Raw genomic sequence first — 20,553 nt, 5'->3', positions numbered from 1 at the left:
CTCGCAGACATCTGTCAATGTCACCGACTATAATTACAGACCAAGACAGCGATGTACAAATACTAATGTGTAAAATAAAAATGTTGTTCTTGTTTTGTTAAACTAAGTTACATAGAGTGGGTTTAATTTAGGGATTAGGGTATGTTCACTAAATAGTAATATCCTAAATTGCCATCATGTCTCGAGATAAAAGCGTTTGGTTTGCCGAAGAAATTTTATTAGATGCTAAACTTATCAATTTTCAATTGGAAACCGGAGAATGGGATGCTGTGGAGGAAATGTTACGCGCTGAAGCTCAACTCTCAAGAGATGCTGAAACTGGACGATTAAGACCGTAAGAACTTTGATGATTTTAATGATTTCAGCGATTTAATTTATAACTTAATTTTTATTTAAAACTTATTGTGTGTAATTGCACATTAAAAAAAACATTTTATTCTTCCTATAGGAAAAAAGCATCAGAATATACATTACGTCTTATTGCTGAAGTCCTACATATTATGAGACTAGATGTTGAACAAGCGTCATACAATCGTAGCACATTAGCTGTTGCAGAACAATGCTTAAGACTGGTGCGTTCATGTGCAGCAGCTGGAACTAAAATGCAAACATACATTTCAAAAGAACTTTCCATTCTTGATTCAATGTTGATTTTGGCAACAGAGTATCAACATCCAAATATTGAATACCTTAATGAAGAATTACAAAAGAAATATGAGTCATGTATGGCAGTCCTCATACAAACCCTGGGAAATTTAGTTGTGAATAATCCTTTTAATCAGATAATAATATGGAATAAGTTTGAACCAACTATACTCAATTGCTTAGTTGGACAAAATGACAAGATTGCTTCAGCTGCTGCTATGATTGTGTACAACATCTTACTAGGCCAGCCTAATGTGTTGCCAGATGATGTCACATTATTGAATTCTTTGGCATATATGTATAATAATGATAATGCTGAATATCCTCATTTAATTATAGAGTATTTAATTGGCGTAGAAAATACATATATAGAAAAACTTTATTCAAAGTTAGAGCCAGAAAGCCGAATGTTGGTTTTGAATCTAGCCTATAATATTCTAATGTCTACAGAATCACAAGACATTAATGTGTCTGTAAATTTTGTTAAATTTATGGCACATGAATTTAAGAGTAAATCAGATTGTATCTTGAAAACAATAGATAAATATGTAAATACAATAGAACCACAAGAAGTAGTATTTCTCCTCGAGATTATTGCTACAGCATCTAGTATGGATACCTATATGGACTGCTTACAAAGTGACACATCTTTATTTATCAACTGTGCATGTAAGTGTAATTTTTTTTTAATATTATAAAATTCAATACATACATACTACTATTTACTTTAATGTTTATTTTATAAGATCAAATGAGCTACTCATGTAAAGTTTTCAACTTATTTTCAGTTTTGTTCAGAGCTATACACAAATTGGGTAAAGAGAGCAACAACTTCTTTTCATCCATTAACAAATTGTATGCTGCGACAGGAAAGCAATTGGTATGTGATGATAACATGCCTGCATGCACCACACCAGGTGAAAGTAAGTTATTAGAGTGATGGCATTAATACTGCCCTTCAATTCTTAATCTTAAATTCATGTGCCAGAAATTTTACAGACACATTAATCTTTTGTGATTCTGTTGACATTAGAATATTATAGGCTAGATTCAAAACTAACATTTGGCTTTCTGGCTCTAATTTTGAATAAAGTTTTTCTATATATGTATTTTCTACCCCAATTAAATACTCTATAATTTAAAAATAAGAAAAAATCTTAATTTTGTAAGTGCAATGTGCAAGATTCACTTTTAAAACATTTTTCAGATCCTCTTTGCAAAAACGACTCGGCTGATAATATGCTCTCTTGTAATGAAACTACATCTGAGTGCACAGAATCAGAAAGTAGTGAACAGTTCTTTGAATGTACTGATAATTTAGTTTATAATGATAAATTAGATATTTTAGCTCCACCTGATTTTACTCCAAAGTTTGAAATTGAAAAATCATCTCGACCCTTAGATGTTAAAATAGATCATGATTTAACAAAAGTTGCATTCAAGCGAAGCAGTTCGGTTCCGAAGGGCGCGACTGATGAAAGAATTCAACTTCCAACCCGCAGAATCAGTTTGGAACATAAAATTGATATTTGTGATGATAATGAGCCACCTTTGATCATTGATGCACAGTCTCCAACGGCAAGTATGAACACAATTGCGGAAGTCATTCCGGTTGCATTACAACCAAAGCTGGAATTTGATAACAGTAGAGCTGATTCTCAAGATAGCTCACCAAATGATCCTCCTACAGAAATACATCTTAACAAGGAAGAACTTAGAGATACAAGCATCAAAGCGTCACCAAGTGAAATATCTCCACCCTTATCTGAAAATATACATGATACAGAGTCTCAAAAGCAATCACCTGATACTCCAAAAGAAGTAAAGAAAAGTCAGAACTTATCAACAGATTTCGATTTAAGTGAACAGCTACAGAAGATTCTAGGAATATCGTCTGAAAAGACCCGGGGAGATGCATCAATGGAGAAAAAAAGTGATCCAACAAAAGAAGTCAAGATATCTGATGAGATTACTCCAAATAAGGTGCCATTTGTGAAAATTGATTCACCAGAATCACTAAAGACAAGGTAATATCATAATTAGTTTTCAATCTTATATTACTCTAATGACATATTACCTTCTGTTAGTGATCTGTAATATTGCTTAGAACTTTGAACTTATTATATATAATTAGTAAAATATGCATAAAAAGGATATTAAAGCTTATTCTTGACTAGTTTTTGGTTCATTTGATTTATGATTTGGTGAAGTTTAACAACTTGGATTTATGTCATAATAACTTATTAAAATACTTAAATTATTGTTTATTCCAGATTGGGAGCAATAGATATGTCAACACCAAAGAAAGCAATAACAAGTGTAGAGACAGTAGAGAGACATGTTGCTTTTGGATTCAAAGCAACTTTAGTTAGAACGCTTGCAAATCTCTGCTGGAAAAACCAGGAGAACAAGAGACAGGTATATTTTTACAACTACTTATATGTACTTTGGTTTTGCAAGTTTTCATTTGTGGTTTTGTGGTTTTCATTGATTTGGAGAAAAATTGGAAATTTTAGTTAGTATTGTAAATAACTTACCAATTAATTCCTACCTAGCTATTAAAGAAGTGGATATCGAAAAGTCAATAGCCCAGCGTCAAGGCAACCTAGACCAAGAGTGTTAAAGTAACTTGCAAAGCGTCTAGCCAATTGATTTCTAATAAATCTTCATCAATCAAACAGTCTTTGTTTTTGCAAAAAAAAAAATTGTGATGTACAAAGTGTTTAATGTACAACTGATTGAAACGTGAAATATATCGTTTTAAAGGAAGAATCTAAAAGTATGATAAACTTATTATATACTAATAAAACTTAATTATTAAAAACTCCTTCTAACGCAAATTCTCGATCTAAAGATATAGTAATTGATGTGGAACAAATTGTTTTAAGGTATGTTACTTCTTATTTCAGATGCGAGAATTAGAAGTAATCCCAGTACTTTTGGATTGCTGCAACATTGATGCTCGTAATCCCCGTATCCTTTTCATAGAAGTCTTTCTCTATTAATTTTTTTTTTTAAAGACAATTCACACCAATTGACCTAGTCCCATGCTAAGCTGGTGAAACATGTGTTATGGGTACTAGGCAACGGATATACATACATACATACATAGATAGATAGACATATAAATACATATTTAAACACCCAAGACCTAAGCACAACACCGAATGCTCATCACATCGATGTTCGTCTCAGCCGGGGATCGAACCCGGGACCCATGGATTCGCAGTCAGGGGTACTAACCACTAGACCAATGAGTCGTCCTAAAAAAATATACTATAACCTACTCCTAGTAGACAAGGGTAGAAGCCTTTAAAAATAATATAAAGTGAAAAAAATAACAGTAGGATGAAACCCATTGGAAAAGGAGGAGAAAAATAATTTACGGGCGATCTGAGGTCGGGAAGGGAAGGGGGTAAAAAACGGTTTATCTCGATTTCCGGCAAATTAAAAGTCCTATAGAAAAAAGCCAAAAGGCAAGGTTGTATATTATAATAAAAAGATCTAAAACTTTTGTATCTACACATTTTTCACATAACCTCAAAATTTATGTGAAAAATTAAAAAAAACAAGTTTTTAGTTTTTTATTTTTCTCTTTTACAAAATTTATTTTTTTCCCACGAAATTTTGTCAAATCTTACCTTTTTATGTCCTAAATACGCTGTAATTTAATTTAAATAAATAACAGCGTATTTAGGACAGTGACACACGTTTTTTTTCAAATTCGCCTTAATCAATTAAATATTTACAAAAATCAATTTTTTGGGCCACATAAGAGCTTTCCTAAGGGACTTTGCCAATGGGTATTACTTATGAATTGTATAAATACGAGGGCATCTCACGACACCAAAAGTCACCTACAATATTATGATTAAAAAATTCAAAACGCCAACCCTCATAATGCTAAAACTTTTGACATATTTGAGAAAATAATGCATTGAATTGGGAGCATTTCTCCCTTATGCGTCGAAGTAGATTTTTGATGCATGTGTTGACGTTATTGCTGTTTATGTAAAAATCTATACTTATTTTTAAAAAAAAAGGGTGCGTGTACTTATGTACGCGCGTAAGAAGTTATACTTCTTCGGCATTATTAAAAATAGTTTTTGATTGCATGCAAATAATTAATTACAATTAAATAATCAAAGACTGGAAAAGGAGTCATTAAAGTCAATAAAGTTCAGTTTACATTTGAAAAATTAATTAAATAAATATTTATTATTATTCTCTTACATTAAACAAATAAAACACTATTTATCTTTAAAACATTTTTATTTCATTATACTATTTATTTTTAAGTGACTCTAATGTCTTCATCAGAATTTCGGTTTGTAATTTTAAATTAATCATTACTTGGTTGTGCATCTACGAGGCTTCTCCAAAACTACTTGCTTTCTGCAACAAATAAGAGAATATTAATTTAAGCTCTGTCCATGCAAAACTTAAAATTTTTTATAATTCATATTATAAATTTTTTAACACATTTATATTAATATAATTATATAAATGTGTTAATAATATAATTTGTAGCACATGCTACAGACCTGGATAGCAACTTTCTTTTATTCTATTTAGAGATAGAGATAATTTAAATATAATACCGGTGTCTTCCTTGTAGGTTTCTTTGGAGTTGTTTGGGGATTCTTGTTGTTCAGTTCGACATGATTTTCTTTAACCTTTCTTTAATCCTACAAAATAATGAAATTGTTAAGTTATGTTGTCACTGTTGTGCACACCTTTGTTTGGCTTTTTTAGTATTCAAGTTATGTCAAAACTGATTTATTACCTTGTCATTGTTGGCTTTATTTGCTTTTGGGATATCAATTGTTTCCAAAATGATTTTATTTGTAATAACCTGAAATATATAAATAACATCTATTAATTTAAGTATCATGGTGAGTGGTTCGCACTCAGGTATTAAGGTGTATTATACCCACTGTCCATTATAAGTGGGAATGGGCTCACTTCTGGCAGGACAGAGTTTCGGTACTACAAGTGCAACATGGATGTTTTGAGGTATTACAATATCTCTAACTACCCTGTAGGGGAATAAAGTAATGTTGTAAGCATATGCCTATGCTTGAAAGGTTGAACCTTGAACATCACCATACATCATATTTATAATTAACATTCCTACCTCGACACCATCACAATCAAATTCATTGAAATCTACTTCAAACCATTGTGTCTCGAGAAGGTGATGGTGGCTTTGTTCCATCTCCAGTTTTTGATGTTTCATGGCGATAAGATGACAACTCTTTTTTTGTATTCAATTTAGTGCACTTCCACTGATTCATCAATTGTTTTTTGTCTCTTGTCCTTATATTTGCTAGATTAAATCTGATGTTTTGATTAAATAATGTGGTCATTTTTTTGAGATGCAGGTACTTATTAAAATGTTTACTTCTCTGTTATATCGCTCCAAGCCTTCATTTTCTCCTTATTAGTATTCGTGCTTAAATCTTTGTTCTCAATTATTGATATATAGGGTCGTAGAATATTTCTAAAAAGTTGCTGTAACAAACGCAATAAACAAAAGCAATGAATAATGGTTCATGTTTCAGTTTTAATCAACAATAATACTCGATAATACATACGGATAGTTAACCTCAATTGTATTGAAGCACTCAGGAAGGTTAGCACAGTTTTTTCACAAATATTTTATATTATTTCACAAATATTTTGTATAATGAAAATAACTAGGTATATAATTATTAATTTTAAACAATAATTAAAACTCCTATATTTGTTTAAAAGGTAAATGTCCTTGTCAGATGTCAATTGTCATGGTCATTCAAAATTCTTGTTAAGCTGCTAAGCTAGAATATGCGTGAAGTTAGCTTCACGCATATTCTATTTCTTTTTACTTGTAGTTTGTCATATTCCCATCTCGCTCGCGCACGCTATATCACACTGCCAATTTTGTGTCATAGGTGCGCGCGCAATCGTAAAATTTCACTCTCATCAATTTTTCATAACGCGCCTAAAGAAGTACAACTTCAAAAATACAGGCTAATAAGTGGTTCATTTTGAAATTTTCCTTTACAAAAATAAATATCTTCGAAATAATTTTCCTGATTATGAATTTCCAGTGATAATGCAATGGGTTATATTTGCAGTAAGAAACTTATGTGAGAATTGTCCTGAAAACCAGGTATGTAATTTAAAAATATCTTAATAAGTAGTGAAATAAAAACGTCAATAAACGTTATTTTTGATTTCAGGAGGTAATATCAAAAATTACCCTGCAAGGTCCTGTCGACAACGAAGTTTTGCAAGAGATGGGCCTAACACTACACGTCGACTCTCAAGGAAATACTATAAAAGTCGGGCCATTGCAGAGAAACTAATTTATTAAACGTCTACTCGTAACAATATCATATATTTGCTATATACCTATGTGTAGAATAATAGTCAATCTAAATATACTATATTATTACACTTATACCCGGTCGGTAAAGAAATTAATAGGTACATATTTTAATTTTTTATTTGCTGGGTGTAGAACGGACGACAAGAACTGGCAATAAACTCTTCTTCATTCTTAAAAAACACCAAGTTTTTCTGTTTTAAAAAAGTTTCTAAGGAGCTGCAAACATCACATCATACTCCTCGTCACACCTAAAGCAATTAATTACAATAATTAAAAATAAGTAAGAAATAAATTAAAATAGAGCCTACTCTGTCCGTAATAGGCAAAGTGAAATAGAAAAAATAATGAGGCCTATCCTTTATGTGATGAATAACATAAAATTACCAAATTACCATTGCAAATTGCATACAGACCATTTATCCTGATTGATTTGTTAAAGAAAGTTGTGAAGTTAAAGAAATATGTTCTTGTAAACCAGAGACAACGTGAAGATATGGACGAAATCTGTATAGGTATGTTATCTAAAGCTGGCGGCTTCAACACATTTACACATTGTGCTTGTGTAGTGTCTGTGAATAAGCGCGAGACGTGATGTCAAACTAAAATCACTCTACTGTACAGTCCTTTTCATGAAAGAAGTCCTCCAGAAGCGGCGCTGCAATCGCGAGACGTAATGTTGCCATTTATGAGTAAAAAATTTATCAAATAATATTATTTTCTGCATACTTCAATGAAACAATATTTCTTTTATGTAAAAAGTATATTTTTATTTACTTATATTAGCGGTGTTATACCTTCTTACAGGGAAAAGATGAGAAAATAGGGCAAAGAAAAGCTATACAATTTTTTATTCAGAGTTTTATTGCATAATTGTTGGGTTACAATTTTTGAAGTTATACTTCTTTAGGCGCGTTATGAAAAATTGATGAGAGTGAAATTTTACGATGCGCGCGCACCGTGACACAAAATTAACAGAATGAAGTTAGTTCTAGGTGGCATAAAAATCGATAATAACTATGTTCAAGTTGTATATTCTAGTATTTTTATATTTAGAACACGTGTTTCGTAACAGTACAATTAAACAGTGTGAATAAATAAATATTATTTTGGTGTTTTATTAAATCAATTTCATATACGACGGTGATAGTATTTACTAGTAATAATTTTAATATTTATCGTTAATCACTACTGCATTTTAGTTATTTTTTTTTCCATACGCCAAAGAAGTATAACTTCTAGCGCGTGTACATAAGTACACACACTCTTTTTTTCGAAGTACACGCCTCTGTTATACCTTCGTTTGTAATTCTTGTTATAGTTTTCTCTGACACACCTGCAATTAAATTATAAACAATTAAAAATAATAATAACTTTAAGTTTATAATTCTTATGTAAAATATGTTTTAATTTCAGTTACCTAGTTTCATTACGTTATGTATTTGTTCAATTTTGTCGCAAAAACGAATTTATATCATAAAAGTCCCATCAATACAGCAAAAAATTATTAAGTGGCAACTCTAAAAAGTACCTGTTATGGCGGCAACTCTCATCCGAACATTGTTTAGTGGTATTAAAACACCTTGATTCTTATGTTCCGCTTCACAGAACTCTTTCACCTTTAATATTATTTCTCGAGCCGAACTTTTTACAACTTTTGGCATTGTAATCAATCTTTAAAATGCACTAAGCTAGTTAAAAATTCACAAAAATCTACCACAACAAACGAACTTTATAACATCGACGAATGACAACATTGCCGACCTGTCAAATTTAGTTACAAAAATCACCGCGGGACTTCTTTCATGAAAAGCACTATACATGTTGATCTTTTTTTTAAACATTACCAGGGCAATCTGGTAAAATGGTGCACAATGTTTTTAATTATTTTAAGCATCTTAATAAAAACAGTTTAATGAAAAAATGTTATATTTAATTTGACATCAGATGCGACTGGGGTTTCTAAGAGGAGTATTGAAAGAATAGTTAGTGAAGTGTGTTGAACTAGATGGAGCTTATGTCGAAAAATGAAAAATTATTTACACAAACTACTCTTTTACCTTCTTGGTCGGGCTTACAACTTTGGGATCCACCATCGTATCACGTATGCACATAATATTTATATGTATTTGACACATTTTTATATTTTATTTACAACCCACCCAACCTTACTAAAACCAGAGTAGACTAAAATATATAGCTTGGCAAAAAAGTCATATTTTTAAACATACTGTATAGTGAAATTGCATTAGTGTGAGTACTGTGAACGCGCCAGCTTTCGATAACCGACCTATAATCAATAATCATAATTCTAAGAATGAATGAAATGGTGAGTCGTGAAGGTGTGTACAAATGAAAGTTATAAATTATAATTTGTATAGACGATGATTAATTTATAAATTGTAAATGAATCTTATGTAAACAATAAAAAGCACTTGACATTTACCAAAGGATAATTTAATTAAAAAAAAACTTAACTTAGTTATTAAATCTGAAAGTTGTTATTTTATATAGTTCTGATTTTTTTATCTTACGAGTTACGTTCCATTTATGTACAGCAAACGACCAAACAATAACAGCTGACAACTGATGTAATGGTTAATTTTTCAATATGTTAATTGTCAGAACATGAAAATGCCAGCAGTTAATATGTATTGTAAAATGTTTTAGACCTTGAGATTTTCCTAGGCCCGTGAAATAATTCTCAATATCTTAAAAATAATAATGGTTAAAATAGCGCTCCAAATCAAAGCATCACTTGAATGTATCGAGAAATTGTATACTAATCATCCATACTACCAGTGGTTTTTAAAACTAAAATGTTGTAGTTGCGGTGAGGAATCAGACAAGTTTCACGATCTTACTGAAGCCGAGAAAGTTCCACAAAAACATAATAGATCAGAGACTAACTTGCTTATCAAGTGCAAATTGTGTTCCAGAGAAAATAGTATTGATGTCATTGAAGGGAGCAATGGTGTGTTTGTATTGTTTCCAGTATTTTAACAATTTACTTATTAATGATTTTTGATAGCAACATTCTTGAGAGACACTTACATACCTATATTGATTGGGATCTTCACACATTGTTTAAAAATAGCTTTGACTATTAAAAGGCTTTGCATAATTTCCTGTGAAAAATTTCAGTCTTAATTAAAAAATTAAAGAGTTATTTGCAAATATCAAACATTTGACTACTTTTAAATATTATACCTTGTGTCACAAGATGCAGTTGGGTTACAGTGTATCTCTCTCACAGGTCAGCTCCCTCCATCAAGTCCTGCTTTGCAAAATTTTAGCCACACCTCCCCCTGTGCTTTCTAGGTTGTACCCATTTCCATGCTTTCTCTTCCATTTACATGGGATTACTATTAAAACAGTTTTTCAATATAATGTCAATAATGGTAACTGATAATTTAAATGAATAACCTGGGTATATAATTAGTAATACAAGACTGTTTAATAAAAAAATAATTATTAATTACTATATTATTATTTATTCATTATAAAATACCAAAAAAATAATATCTACATCAATATTCCCATATTTAGTTAGTATTATTTATGAAGTTTTAACTTATATATATTTTAGGTATATTAACCAGTGAAGATGAAAATAAATTCAAGACAATAGTTATATTTGACTGTAGAGGAGTAGAACCTGTAGATTTTCAACCAAAATCTGGCTGGATTGCTGAAGCAGAGGATAATGGTTATTTAAATTATTTGTTATTAATATAAGTATGCTATAATCCCATCAAAAAGTATAAATATCAGTCAAATCATAAGAGTCTGTTAATCAAATTCATGCTTCCTCGCCTCTGCAATGATGCTTTGTTGCCAGGTCTGTTTTGGGCGGCCATGTTTCCTTTTGCCTTGAGGATTCCAGTCGAGGGCTTGCTTGGCAATAAGACTCAGAGCCCTTCAGAGCATATGGTCCAGCCATTTTCAATGTCGTTGTTTTATAGACCTGTCAATTGGCACCTCATTGCAAAGCTCCTATAGCTGATGGTTGGAGATTCTCTGGGGCCAGAATATTCCGAGGATTTGACGAATGGTGTTCTTTGTAACTTTAAAACGTGTCGCAACCATATAGCAACACGGTCTTTACGTTGGATTGGAGGATTTTCAGCTTGACTTGTCGTGTTAACTTCCGTGATTGCCAAACCAAGTAGGTAAAGATGGGGACACTTTCTATCCTTTCCTGCTCGAAAAGAAGTGTGGATGGGCTAGTGGCTCCGCGCCGCATCTCCCTTGTCTTTCGCGAGTTAAGTTTAAGACCGAACTTTGTTGCCTCCTGACGTAGATCATCCAATTTCGTCTGCATATCAGCACTAAAACCCACTCAATGCCTCGACGTCCAGGACAACAAGGAACAAAAGCGGTGAGAGAAGACAACCCTGTCTTGCGCCAGAACTCACGCAAATATCTTTTGATGCATGTATACACATACGTACCGTTGTGAGGAGGTATCTTTACAAGAATTACGTAAATGTAAGTTATCAGGGATACAATTTTTTAGGAACGACGCCAACTTTAGATATTTGTAATTGGAAAGCACATATTGAAAAATTACAAAACAAAGCAGACAGCTTCGTTTATTTGTTAAAACGACTAATGGAAATTGTTAACCATGATACGGTATTGGCTGCTTATCATGCAGAGTTTCATCTATACTTAGATTCTTCGGTCGAATTAAGGCTCAAAAAAAATTAATTAATTCGAGCAATTTGTGTAGCAAACTATTTTGATAGTTGCGTTCCTTTGTGTAAGAAGCTCAACAATTTAGGTCTTCCCTGTACTTATTCTATTAATGATTATTTGCGTGAAACATTTTAATCAATATTATTTTGATAATGTGATGATGTAGGAAGTGATATGATTATTATTATTAGGTCATGGTAGTTGGTAGGCCCAGTTATGGGCTGTCAATAGGCTTGGGATAAAAGCTCATGGTTGGCTGTTGGCATTTTGAATCTGTAAAGAACTTATATTGAAAGACCCTTTGGTCTATGATATCTTTATATCATCGGTCAAATGTATGAAAATTGGAATTGTGTCTGGGCGTTATGATTTTACATTTAGCTTTTTCATTATACACCCTACCTGTACTCTTTCACGTTATACTAAACATACTAAAACTCATTTTCTAATTAGAAAAATTGGGTTCCAGGTAAGAAGTTTGAAGAAGTAGATTTATCAGAAAAGGAGTGGGCAGAATATGATGAAAAGAATCAAAACTCAGTGGGTGTGTATGAGCTTGAATGGAATTTTATAAAAGTTAAGTAATTACAAGTTTTATTTACTTTTGTTGACTATAATTAAAATGATTTACAACTTTTTTTGAGGTTTTTATTTCGTTCAATATATCAATATTGTCTGCGGCATATTAATGTGGTATATATATGTATGTATTTTTTTTTGAAAATGAAAATACTATGTACTTACCATCAAAATATGATGTGCTTATATTATAGATAATGCCAGCAATCATACTCTTTCTTATACGCATGAAACATAATGATTTATGTAAAAATATGTTACGGAAAAGGAAGACTCATTAACGAAAGTGAAATATTCACGGCTCAGTGAATTGTGCGACGTAAGTTTGTTCATACTTTGCAAATCGCCAAGTGCGCAAATTTCGCTTCCTTATTAGCGAATGAATGATCTTTATAACGTTAATTTGACTTCAGAAAGCAATCCGAAACAAATATTATGTATAAGGTAAAACCTACTTCGTAGTACAGATTATTGCTTCTATAAGGCGCGACGAACTATAAATAAAACGATACAAGAGCAAGAGAAATTTGTGTGATAAAATATTAGTGTTCATATTTTTTTGTATTTTATCGATATTATTGTAATAGATCGCTTATTATAGCCAATGCGTGATAACTTGAAATGGATTTGAGTTGCGCGTAGTAATTTCTTAGAAATAAAACAGCGTGAGGTGGAATACTTATTTTTTATCTTCATTCATTCACGCATTATTTACAAGTTTTATTTTAAAGATTAAGTTCAGTCTTCAGAATCAGGTGGGACTTTAAGCTTGAAATTAAAACGTTAACACGTAATATCACAGCATCCCATTTCATAATTTAACACAAGCACTTCACAATAAACTTAGCTAAATATTACTCTAAATTGTCTTTCTAAGCAGTGCGGGGTGTCGACGATGACGCAGTGGTGACTTCGTGGTCTGACCTCGACTCCATGTCGTCATAGCCAGAGTGTCCACGGACAGTGACTCCGTAGGGAGTTCCCGTGACGTCATCGGGCCCGCTGCCGCCCATCATATCCGCTGTGACTCCTGCGATCAAATGATGTACTGAACTGCCGCCTGCAACGTTATCATCGTTGATAATTTGGAAGGGATGGTGTATGTAAACGGGGACTTCTATCGGCACCTGCACTGGTACTTTTACTGGGACTTTTACGGGATACGGAACTTTCACAGGATAGGGGACCTTTTTCTCGACTGGGTAAGGTTTGGGAACATAAATCGGGACCTTCTTCTCAATCTCGACTCTCTGCGGAACTGGCACTTCTACTCGGACGGGCACTCGTTTCTCGACTTCTACCGGATAGGGAACTCTCTTTTCCACATGAACGGGGACCGGATGAGGCACTTTGACTGGGTATGGTTTAGGATAAGGAACTCTTACTGGCACATGCTTTATAACTTGAAATGGTTCTCGGACTCTTACTTCAATCGGGAACGGTACTTTCTTTTCTACGGGATAAGGTCGCGGGATGAAGATTTTGAATGGAACAGGATATGGAACTCGCTTTTCGACATGGACCGGGACAGGGTAAGGTTTTTCGACGGGCACTGCCACCTGAACGGGAAACGGCACTCGCTTCTCGACTTGCACCGGCACCGGGTGGGGAACTTTAACTTCTACTTGTTTAATAATGGGCACTTGGTGGACAACCGGGAATGGCCTTGGAATATATTCCTTTTCGACGACCTTTACGGGAAACGGTTGAGGAACTTTTATGTGCACAGGATATGGAACTTTTTTTTCTACAGTGACGGGATATGGTCTGTTCACTACTTTAATTTTTTCTACCGGAACCGGCACAGCCACTTTTTTCTCGACAGGGTAGGGTTTGGGCACTTCGACTTTATATGGGACTTGCACGGGTTTCTCAACAGTCTTAATGTATCGATGATGGTGGTGGTGATGATGATGCTTTATCTTCGTATGTACCTTAGACTGGCCGCTTGCTTCGCCATGAAGTTCACTCAGATCGACTTGTGGAGCGGGAGGCAAACTAGGTAGACGTTTCTTCTTTTTACCAAAAATCATCACATTTGGTGAAGCGGGCTTGGAACTCTGCAATGACTCGCTCATTGGAATCAGTCCGTAGGTATGTAAATATAGTGGGTTGTTTGCATTGGCAGCACTCGATTGATGATTATTAAGATAACTATTGTAACTATTATCTTTGAAATTATTATAAAAGTCATTTAGTTGGTTGTCTTTAAAGTAATCATCCGTTTGATAATCCTTCAAAAAACTCAGTGGATAGTTTTTAGTCACATAAGGTGAACTGTCAAAATATGATTCGACGGAACGTTTCTTACGATTTCGCCGTGACCTTAACTTTGCGAAATGTGACGGTTGTATTGGGACCCATTCGTTAGGTTTTATAGAACCATTCTCGTGTGTAGAATTTCCATTTTTAGGAGCTCTTGTCACCCTTCTGTATGAACGTTTTGTTGCTGCTTGCTCAGGATTTGCCGTCGTAGTGTCAGACTTGTCGCCGTAAACAACGAAACGTCCAGAACTCTCTTCGCCAACATTTATATCGCTGTTGTTATAATTGGCGCTTCCGATAGAACTGCTTGCATTAACCGTTTTGTTATTCATCTTGTCCAATATCCTCTTCGGCCATATTCGCTTCGTCCTCAAAAGGCGTGTGGTAGTCGTCGGTTCAATCGTTGTCGGAGGAGAAAGCTCAAAGACGTGGATATACTGGTGATGACGCGAAGGAGGCTTAACGTAATCGGTCCGTATACCGTTAACCGTTTGAACAGGAATATTTGTTTTGACTGGAGCTTTAGTGGCAGAGATGGGTTTTCCAGTTGAAGCAGCATAAGTCAAGGACTGCGGTTTGGGTTTTACCGATGATTGATGGAGGGTTTGCGGTTTAGGTGTTGGTGTTGGAGGTTTAGGGGTTGTCGGTACATAAATCAATTGCTGAGGCTTGTTGTAATAGTGGGAAACCTGTTGACCCGGTTTAACATAATTGATTCCTTGAAACTTATAAATGCCGTTAGTCACTTTGAGCGGTTCTTTTGAATACACGTGCCTCGGGGGTGGTGATTTGTAATAGTGTTGAGGAACCGAGATATAGAACTTTTTATCCGGTGTGAGATATATCGGTGGCTTGCTCGGGGGTCTATGCTCGAGTTTCAACGTTTGATTGTAGTTTGAAGTGCCGTTTGGCTGTGGCTTGTGCTTGGTGTTGACGGTAGTCAGGTTTGCAACGACCGGTACAGCCCTCGTCTCCATAGCCATTTGATCGACGCTGGCATCTTCAGTCGCGTTGGCGGAGCATTCATAGACAACAGTCGATAGGGCGATTATCAGGATAGCTGTCTGAAAAGATAGAAATTATATCTTTATGCTATAGTCACCACTCATAAAATAGTAAATATTATTAATAAAAATGCAGTTTTGATGTGAATACACATCAAAACTGTACCTAATCTATTATAAAATAAATATTATAATTATGTGAATAGCAGATATCTATTATATTAATTTATTCTGAACGTTATATTGTCATTACTATTCATAGAGAAAACGGCGATAGCACTGAATCATAATAAAATATGTATTTCATTGAGACAGTTACTCGCGTGTTAACACAGGATTTTAACATTATACTTATGAATTGCTATATAAAATAATTTATGAACGGACGTCTGTTAAATTAATTTATAGACAAATCCTTGTTGGATATTCTCACTCTCTTTTTCACTTTCACAAACTCTCACATTCGCCATAAGAAGTCACAAAATTCACTTCACTTATATTTATCGTTTTTCACTTTTACACTACATCACATGTCAAAGGTAAATCGGAAATTCCCGCTTGTTAATTCGGCTATACCTACCAATATTTGTTGCATAGTGCGGTGGCACTTCTCAATCGCAGCCATTCGCGCAATGATAGATGCGCGGAAGCATTACACACTTAAATAGCATTGGGTCGTGTTTTACTTTCTCTGTCAATGCCAATGTTGATATCTTTAAGAGCTGGCTGAAATCTCAACGCATCCATTAATTGTATCTACCTATTGGTTAATTATGTTCTCGCCAAATATCGAGGACCTCAAAGGAGGGAGTAGAGTAAACTGAAATGCTATTGATTCAATTCCCGGAGAAAAATCTAATTTATCATATGCAGGTGCAGACATATTTTAATTTATCAGTTATTGTCTTTTATTTATTTCGTAATACTACAGCTAACAAAAATATATAAATATAAAAACAAACAATTACACTAAAAATATAGCCAAAGATGGTATAAATAATATTTGCAAAAGGAAAAAACAATAAAAATGATTAAATACAATTAACTAAGTAATACCTAATTTGGCTGTGATGGGGTAAAAGTGAGGGTATGCACGGGAAGGTGTGTATGTCGGGTATGCTCATGATGCAGGTTATTTTGCGCTATGGATATTCGTAATACTCATTTTAACCATATTCGGCGATAGCTAAAACACGTCTAGGCGTTATATTGGTCGTTGTATGTCCGGGCTACGCAATATAAAACAGAGTTTGTTGCATCGTTGGTGTTAATGTGTGTTGTGAGGAACATGAAGGAACGCACGATTACGAGTCTTGTAGCCAGGAACGTGGAAGTGCAATTTTTCCAGAAGTGAGCTGCAATTAATTTTATTTGAGATGATGTCATGTAATAGCAATAAATCATATTGTTTTCGTCGACAGTCTCGTGTCAATTTTAAAATTTTCACACGCGTCTTTATTACCTATAAAGAAATATTTAATTATTACTTAATACCAAATAATTTAAAAACTTATATTTTATATTCGTAAATTTATTTTACAATATTCACAGGCTTACACAGTTAATAGCACCAACATCTCTCATATATATAATAATAGTATAATTAACAAACACTACTGATTTGCGTAGATCAGTTCTTTTTTTGTTGATTTAGAGAGGTATAAATTATTTGAAGTATTTTCTATTACTTATTATTTAATATGCAGTCGGCATATCTCTTGACTATTTTAATTACTTGTACTAGATTTAGTCTAATTTGGTTAGGCAAATTTTTAAGATATGCATCAGCAATGCATTGCTCTAATAAGCCAACAAATAGAATGGCATATTGTAAAATGCGCAAAACAATTTCCCGATTTCCTGTTTCCGCTCTTCCGTGCGTTATTTTAATAACGAGTGCTTCTGACTTACGCAACGATGTGAATATTTGCACGCACGAACTAAACATTCTTAATGCCTAATATTTGAGCCTATAGATATAAAATTAAAAAACCATAGGTTTGAATAACATTTATTGACCATTGTAAAAATTACTGAATTTCCTTTAAAATTTTAAGTCTGTATTTATCATCGGGAAAACGTATTTTTATAATATGACGTATCTCCTCACAACTATACGTTTCAGACAGCTGCTTATCAGTGGTCCAGAGTTCTGCTATTTCCAAAAGTTGACCCCGGAGTAATTGCGGCATTTTGCAGAACTTCTTCCACGCTTCTACTTTCCCCTCAAATTTTGGTTCCTGAAATAATTTATCATATATTTTAACTGACAATTAACTAACATGAAACAGAACTAAAGAACAGTGTCCAAGTGGATTTACCTCAAATAGAGTCCTCACATCTTTTATTGTATCATCAAACCTGATCACAAGCATATAAACCAGTTCTTCATCAATTGGTTGTATATCAACAAAAATTCTATTTAACATAGTCTGACAAAGAGCTTGCACTAATGTGCAAAGTGACAGCTCATACATTTTCGAGGGTAAGACACTATTCCAATATGATTGCAGCTGCCTCATTAAAGTAATTGAATAATTGATGGCATAGTTAAAAGTATCATAAGAATCTAACGTCCATGGAAGGTCTGAAAGTGAGAAAAGTAAGTCATTAATTTGAGTGACTAGGAAACTGTAACATTTAATTCACATGATCAATGAAAATAGCAAAAAGTTTAAAATTAAGATACAAAAAACAAAACTCTTATTAAGCAAAACATACCATTTGTTTCAACCTTTTCTACAATAATATTTCTATGGTTTTGCAAATAAAGTGAGATCTTCTCTAAACCAATAAGTCTTAGATCTTGAATGCATTCCAACAGTGTTATATTTAGTGCATCAGCCAATGGTTCAGGTAAAGCATTTTTCCACGGTGGGCCCAATAAGCTATGAGCTAAGTAGAAGCAGTTGTTGAAGAATAGCGCTAGAAAATTCAAGTAAATATTTCAATATTTATTATAGCTTAACATTAACAGGCTCAGGGGACCTACCATAAACTTTGTTCTTATAAAATACCCATCAAACCCGAAAAATATCATGATTTCATTAGTACCATGAAGTGATTCACATCTTATCACTAGTTACCCAACGTGACCAATGTACTTGACCAACTGTTGTGCTTTTATGTCCTGATTCTATGGTTCATTACTGTTTGATATGATGCTTGTTTAGCAAACAGTCAAAATTTAAAAAAAATGTTAGATTGCGTTACAGTCCTATGACTTATGTTTTGTAATACAAACCTATGTCCAATGGGCAGTATTCTAAATTCACTCTAAATTTTTTAGGCACTAGGCTTTGATACATAACAGCTATATCCTTGATGTATACAACAAGTTGATTGCTATATTGCTCTGGTAGTTTTACACTTTCTTCTAAATGTTCAATTATCATACACATAATCTTCTTAACATTTTGCGATATCACACACTTCGGTAGGAATAAGGGACTCTTCAAATCGTAAACAAAATCTTTCTGTGTTATATCAAGTTTTGAATCACTATCTACTTCTGCTGCTGTTCCAACAGAGATTGTTCCATAAGATATACTTTCATTTAAAAGTTTACGAACATCATGAAGTAATTTATCACACTTTTTATTATAAAGAACACACTTTGTGTCATTGATAAATTTGTTTAATGGTGATGTGCTAGCTTCAATAAATTTTATATCTACCAAAAACTTATTAAACAATTCCAACTCAACAACAATGTTTTTATAGTGTTCATAACTACTATCGCAGGATGGCAAGTTATTCCTTATACAATCATCAATTATTTTGGTGAAAAAACTGTGCCTTATCATTTTGGCAAAGACTTCAATAAATGTTAAATCAGCTTGCATTTGCGACCCAAGGGTTGATTGCAGGAATTCAAAGACTGCAGTCAAATTATTGAAAATAGTTTGTACATTTGGTTGCTTGTGGTCATTTAAATCAATTTTTATATTAAAAACTAGAGCATTAACATGATTTTCTGTTAGTATAATTTCACAATTGTGCCTTATAATATTATGAAGCAATTTATTTAAAAAGAAATCCGAAAAGAGAGCTAGCTCTGCATTTAACCTTTTTGTCGCATAGAGTGATTTTAAAATCTTTTGCATCAAATTGAGGTCACTTTGCTGTACTGACAAGGCATATGTTAAATGGTGCACACATTTTCTCTCTGTCCATGAAAATATCCCTTCCCATTCAACACTCAAATGAGCTGTGTATATGGATATATGATTCTGACTCTGTTCAATTAAATTTTTTAGGGCTTTATCCATGTTTCCCTCAAACTTAAGAACTAGAAGCTTACTAAGTAGGCTCTTTATACTTAATATAGCTTCACAGTAATTGTATCTTTCCATATCATGATTTGCCTTATCCAGTAATGGCTTACCTTCTACAAGGATACAAAAATTCTTTAAACAATCAATAGAATGGCCTAAGTTTTTACAAGCGTTTTGATATTCTTCTGTTTTAGCTTTATTATCAAGGTTTTCATCAAGAAAAGCTATGTCTTGTTTTAGTTTTTCATACTCTATATAAATCATAGCTTTACGATTCGTATAGTTTAACTGTTCCAGTTTCTTAATCGGATTGAAATTCAAATATAAATCAATAAAATTCTGTTGTAAACTAAATGACAACATCTGTATTCTTTCACTGAGATCGCTAAGTTTAGAAAGTAATACATCACGTTGTTTTTTTAAATCTTCACAAGTAGTATTCATTACTTTATTTTTGAACTTGATTATTAATAAAAAGTTGTATACAAATAGTGATACTTTTTACTTGCGATGAATCCAAGTTTTTCCAGTACAATTTGAATTTTGAAATCGTATACGAAGATAATCTTCATTAATGTTGACACTTGACAGAAAATATAATTATTAGTCTTTGGCCACCAGGGGGCTTAGTCAAGTACAAGTTGCCGTACTACATATCATAAAGTTGAAAACTAAATTTGTATGAAAATGACAGTTCGTGTCGACGAAATTT

At 33.2% G+C, this 20,553-nt stretch overlaps 4 protein-coding genes and 1 long non-coding RNA gene across 9 annotated transcripts; 2 read left to right on the top strand and 3 right to left on the bottom strand.

The window, feature by feature from the left end:
• Positions 1-15: 15 nt before the first annotated feature.
• LOC125051620 lies at positions 16-7,020 on the top strand. The gene is made up of 8 exons (XM_047652075.1): positions 16-334; positions 449-1,314; positions 1,434-1,568; positions 1,853-2,672; positions 2,919-3,063; positions 3,555-3,618; positions 6,738-6,799; positions 6,870-7,020. The coding sequence occupies exons 1-8, from the start codon at positions 177-179 to the stop codon at positions 6,993-6,995; spliced, it is 2,376 nt and encodes a 791-aa protein (XP_047508031.1). The 5' UTR covers positions 16-176; the 3' UTR covers positions 6,996-7,020.
• Positions 7,021-9,423: 2,403 nt separating this feature from the next.
• LOC125051623 (UPF0587 protein CG4646) lies at positions 9,424-12,354 on the top strand. Its single transcript, XM_047652080.1, has 3 exons — positions 9,424-9,989; positions 10,605-10,724; positions 12,186-12,354. Exons 1-3 carry the CDS (start codon positions 9,740-9,742, stop codon positions 12,299-12,301), a joined length of 486 nt encoding a protein of 161 aa, XP_047508036.1. The 5' UTR covers positions 9,424-9,739; the 3' UTR covers positions 12,302-12,354.
• Positions 9,835-10,606, bottom strand: LOC125051624. The gene is made up of 2 exons (XR_007117309.1): positions 10,226-10,606; positions 9,835-10,143 (listed from the first exon to the last, which is right to left on the bottom strand). It is a non-coding gene; the product is annotated as an uncharacterized LOC125051624 (long non-coding RNA).
• Positions 12,355-12,963: 609 nt separating the features above from the next.
• Positions 12,964-16,464, bottom strand: LOC125051619. Of its 3 annotated transcripts, none has more exons than XM_047652074.1 (3): positions 16,145-16,447; positions 14,230-15,624; positions 13,184-13,325 (listed from the first exon to the last, which is right to left on the bottom strand). In XM_047652074.1, the coding sequence occupies exons 1-3, from the start codon at positions 16,187-16,189 to the stop codon at positions 13,308-13,310; spliced, it is 1,458 nt and encodes a 485-aa protein (XP_047508030.1). In that variant the 5' UTR covers positions 16,190-16,447; the 3' UTR covers positions 13,184-13,307. The 3 variants fall into 3 exon arrangements, with proteins under 3 accessions (XP_047508028.1, XP_047508030.1, XP_047508029.1); XM_047652073.1 differs by having other exon boundaries at positions 13,207-13,355; positions 16,145-16,442; XM_047652072.1 differs by having other exon boundaries at positions 12,964-15,624; positions 16,145-16,464.
• Positions 16,465-17,559: 1,095 nt separating this feature from the next.
• Positions 17,560-20,418, bottom strand: LOC125051504 (centromere/kinetochore protein zw10-like). 3 transcript variants are annotated; one of them, XM_047651850.1, is made up of 4 exons: positions 18,809-20,418; positions 18,286-18,489; positions 17,886-18,151; positions 17,560-17,804 (listed from the first exon to the last, which is right to left on the bottom strand). In XM_047651850.1, exons 1-4 carry the CDS (start codon positions 20,283-20,285, stop codon positions 17,595-17,597), a joined length of 2,157 nt encoding a protein of 718 aa, XP_047507806.1. In that variant the 5' UTR covers positions 20,286-20,418; the 3' UTR covers positions 17,560-17,594. The 3 variants fall into 3 exon arrangements, with proteins under 3 accessions (XP_047507806.1, XP_047507807.1, XP_047507808.1); XM_047651851.1 differs by having other exon boundaries at positions 19,724-20,418; XM_047651852.1 differs by having other exon boundaries at positions 19,952-20,418.
• Positions 20,419-20,553: the final 135 nt, after the last annotated feature.

This window comes from Pieris napi, chromosome 8 (assembly GCF_905475465.1).
Source record: "Pieris napi chromosome 8, ilPieNapi1.2, whole genome shotgun sequence".
NCBI classification, from domain to species: domain Eukaryota; kingdom Metazoa; phylum Arthropoda; class Insecta; order Lepidoptera; family Pieridae; genus Pieris; species Pieris napi.
The sequence above is the reverse complement of the archived record's forward strand: the minus strand, read 5'-3'. Positions and strand labels throughout refer to the sequence as shown.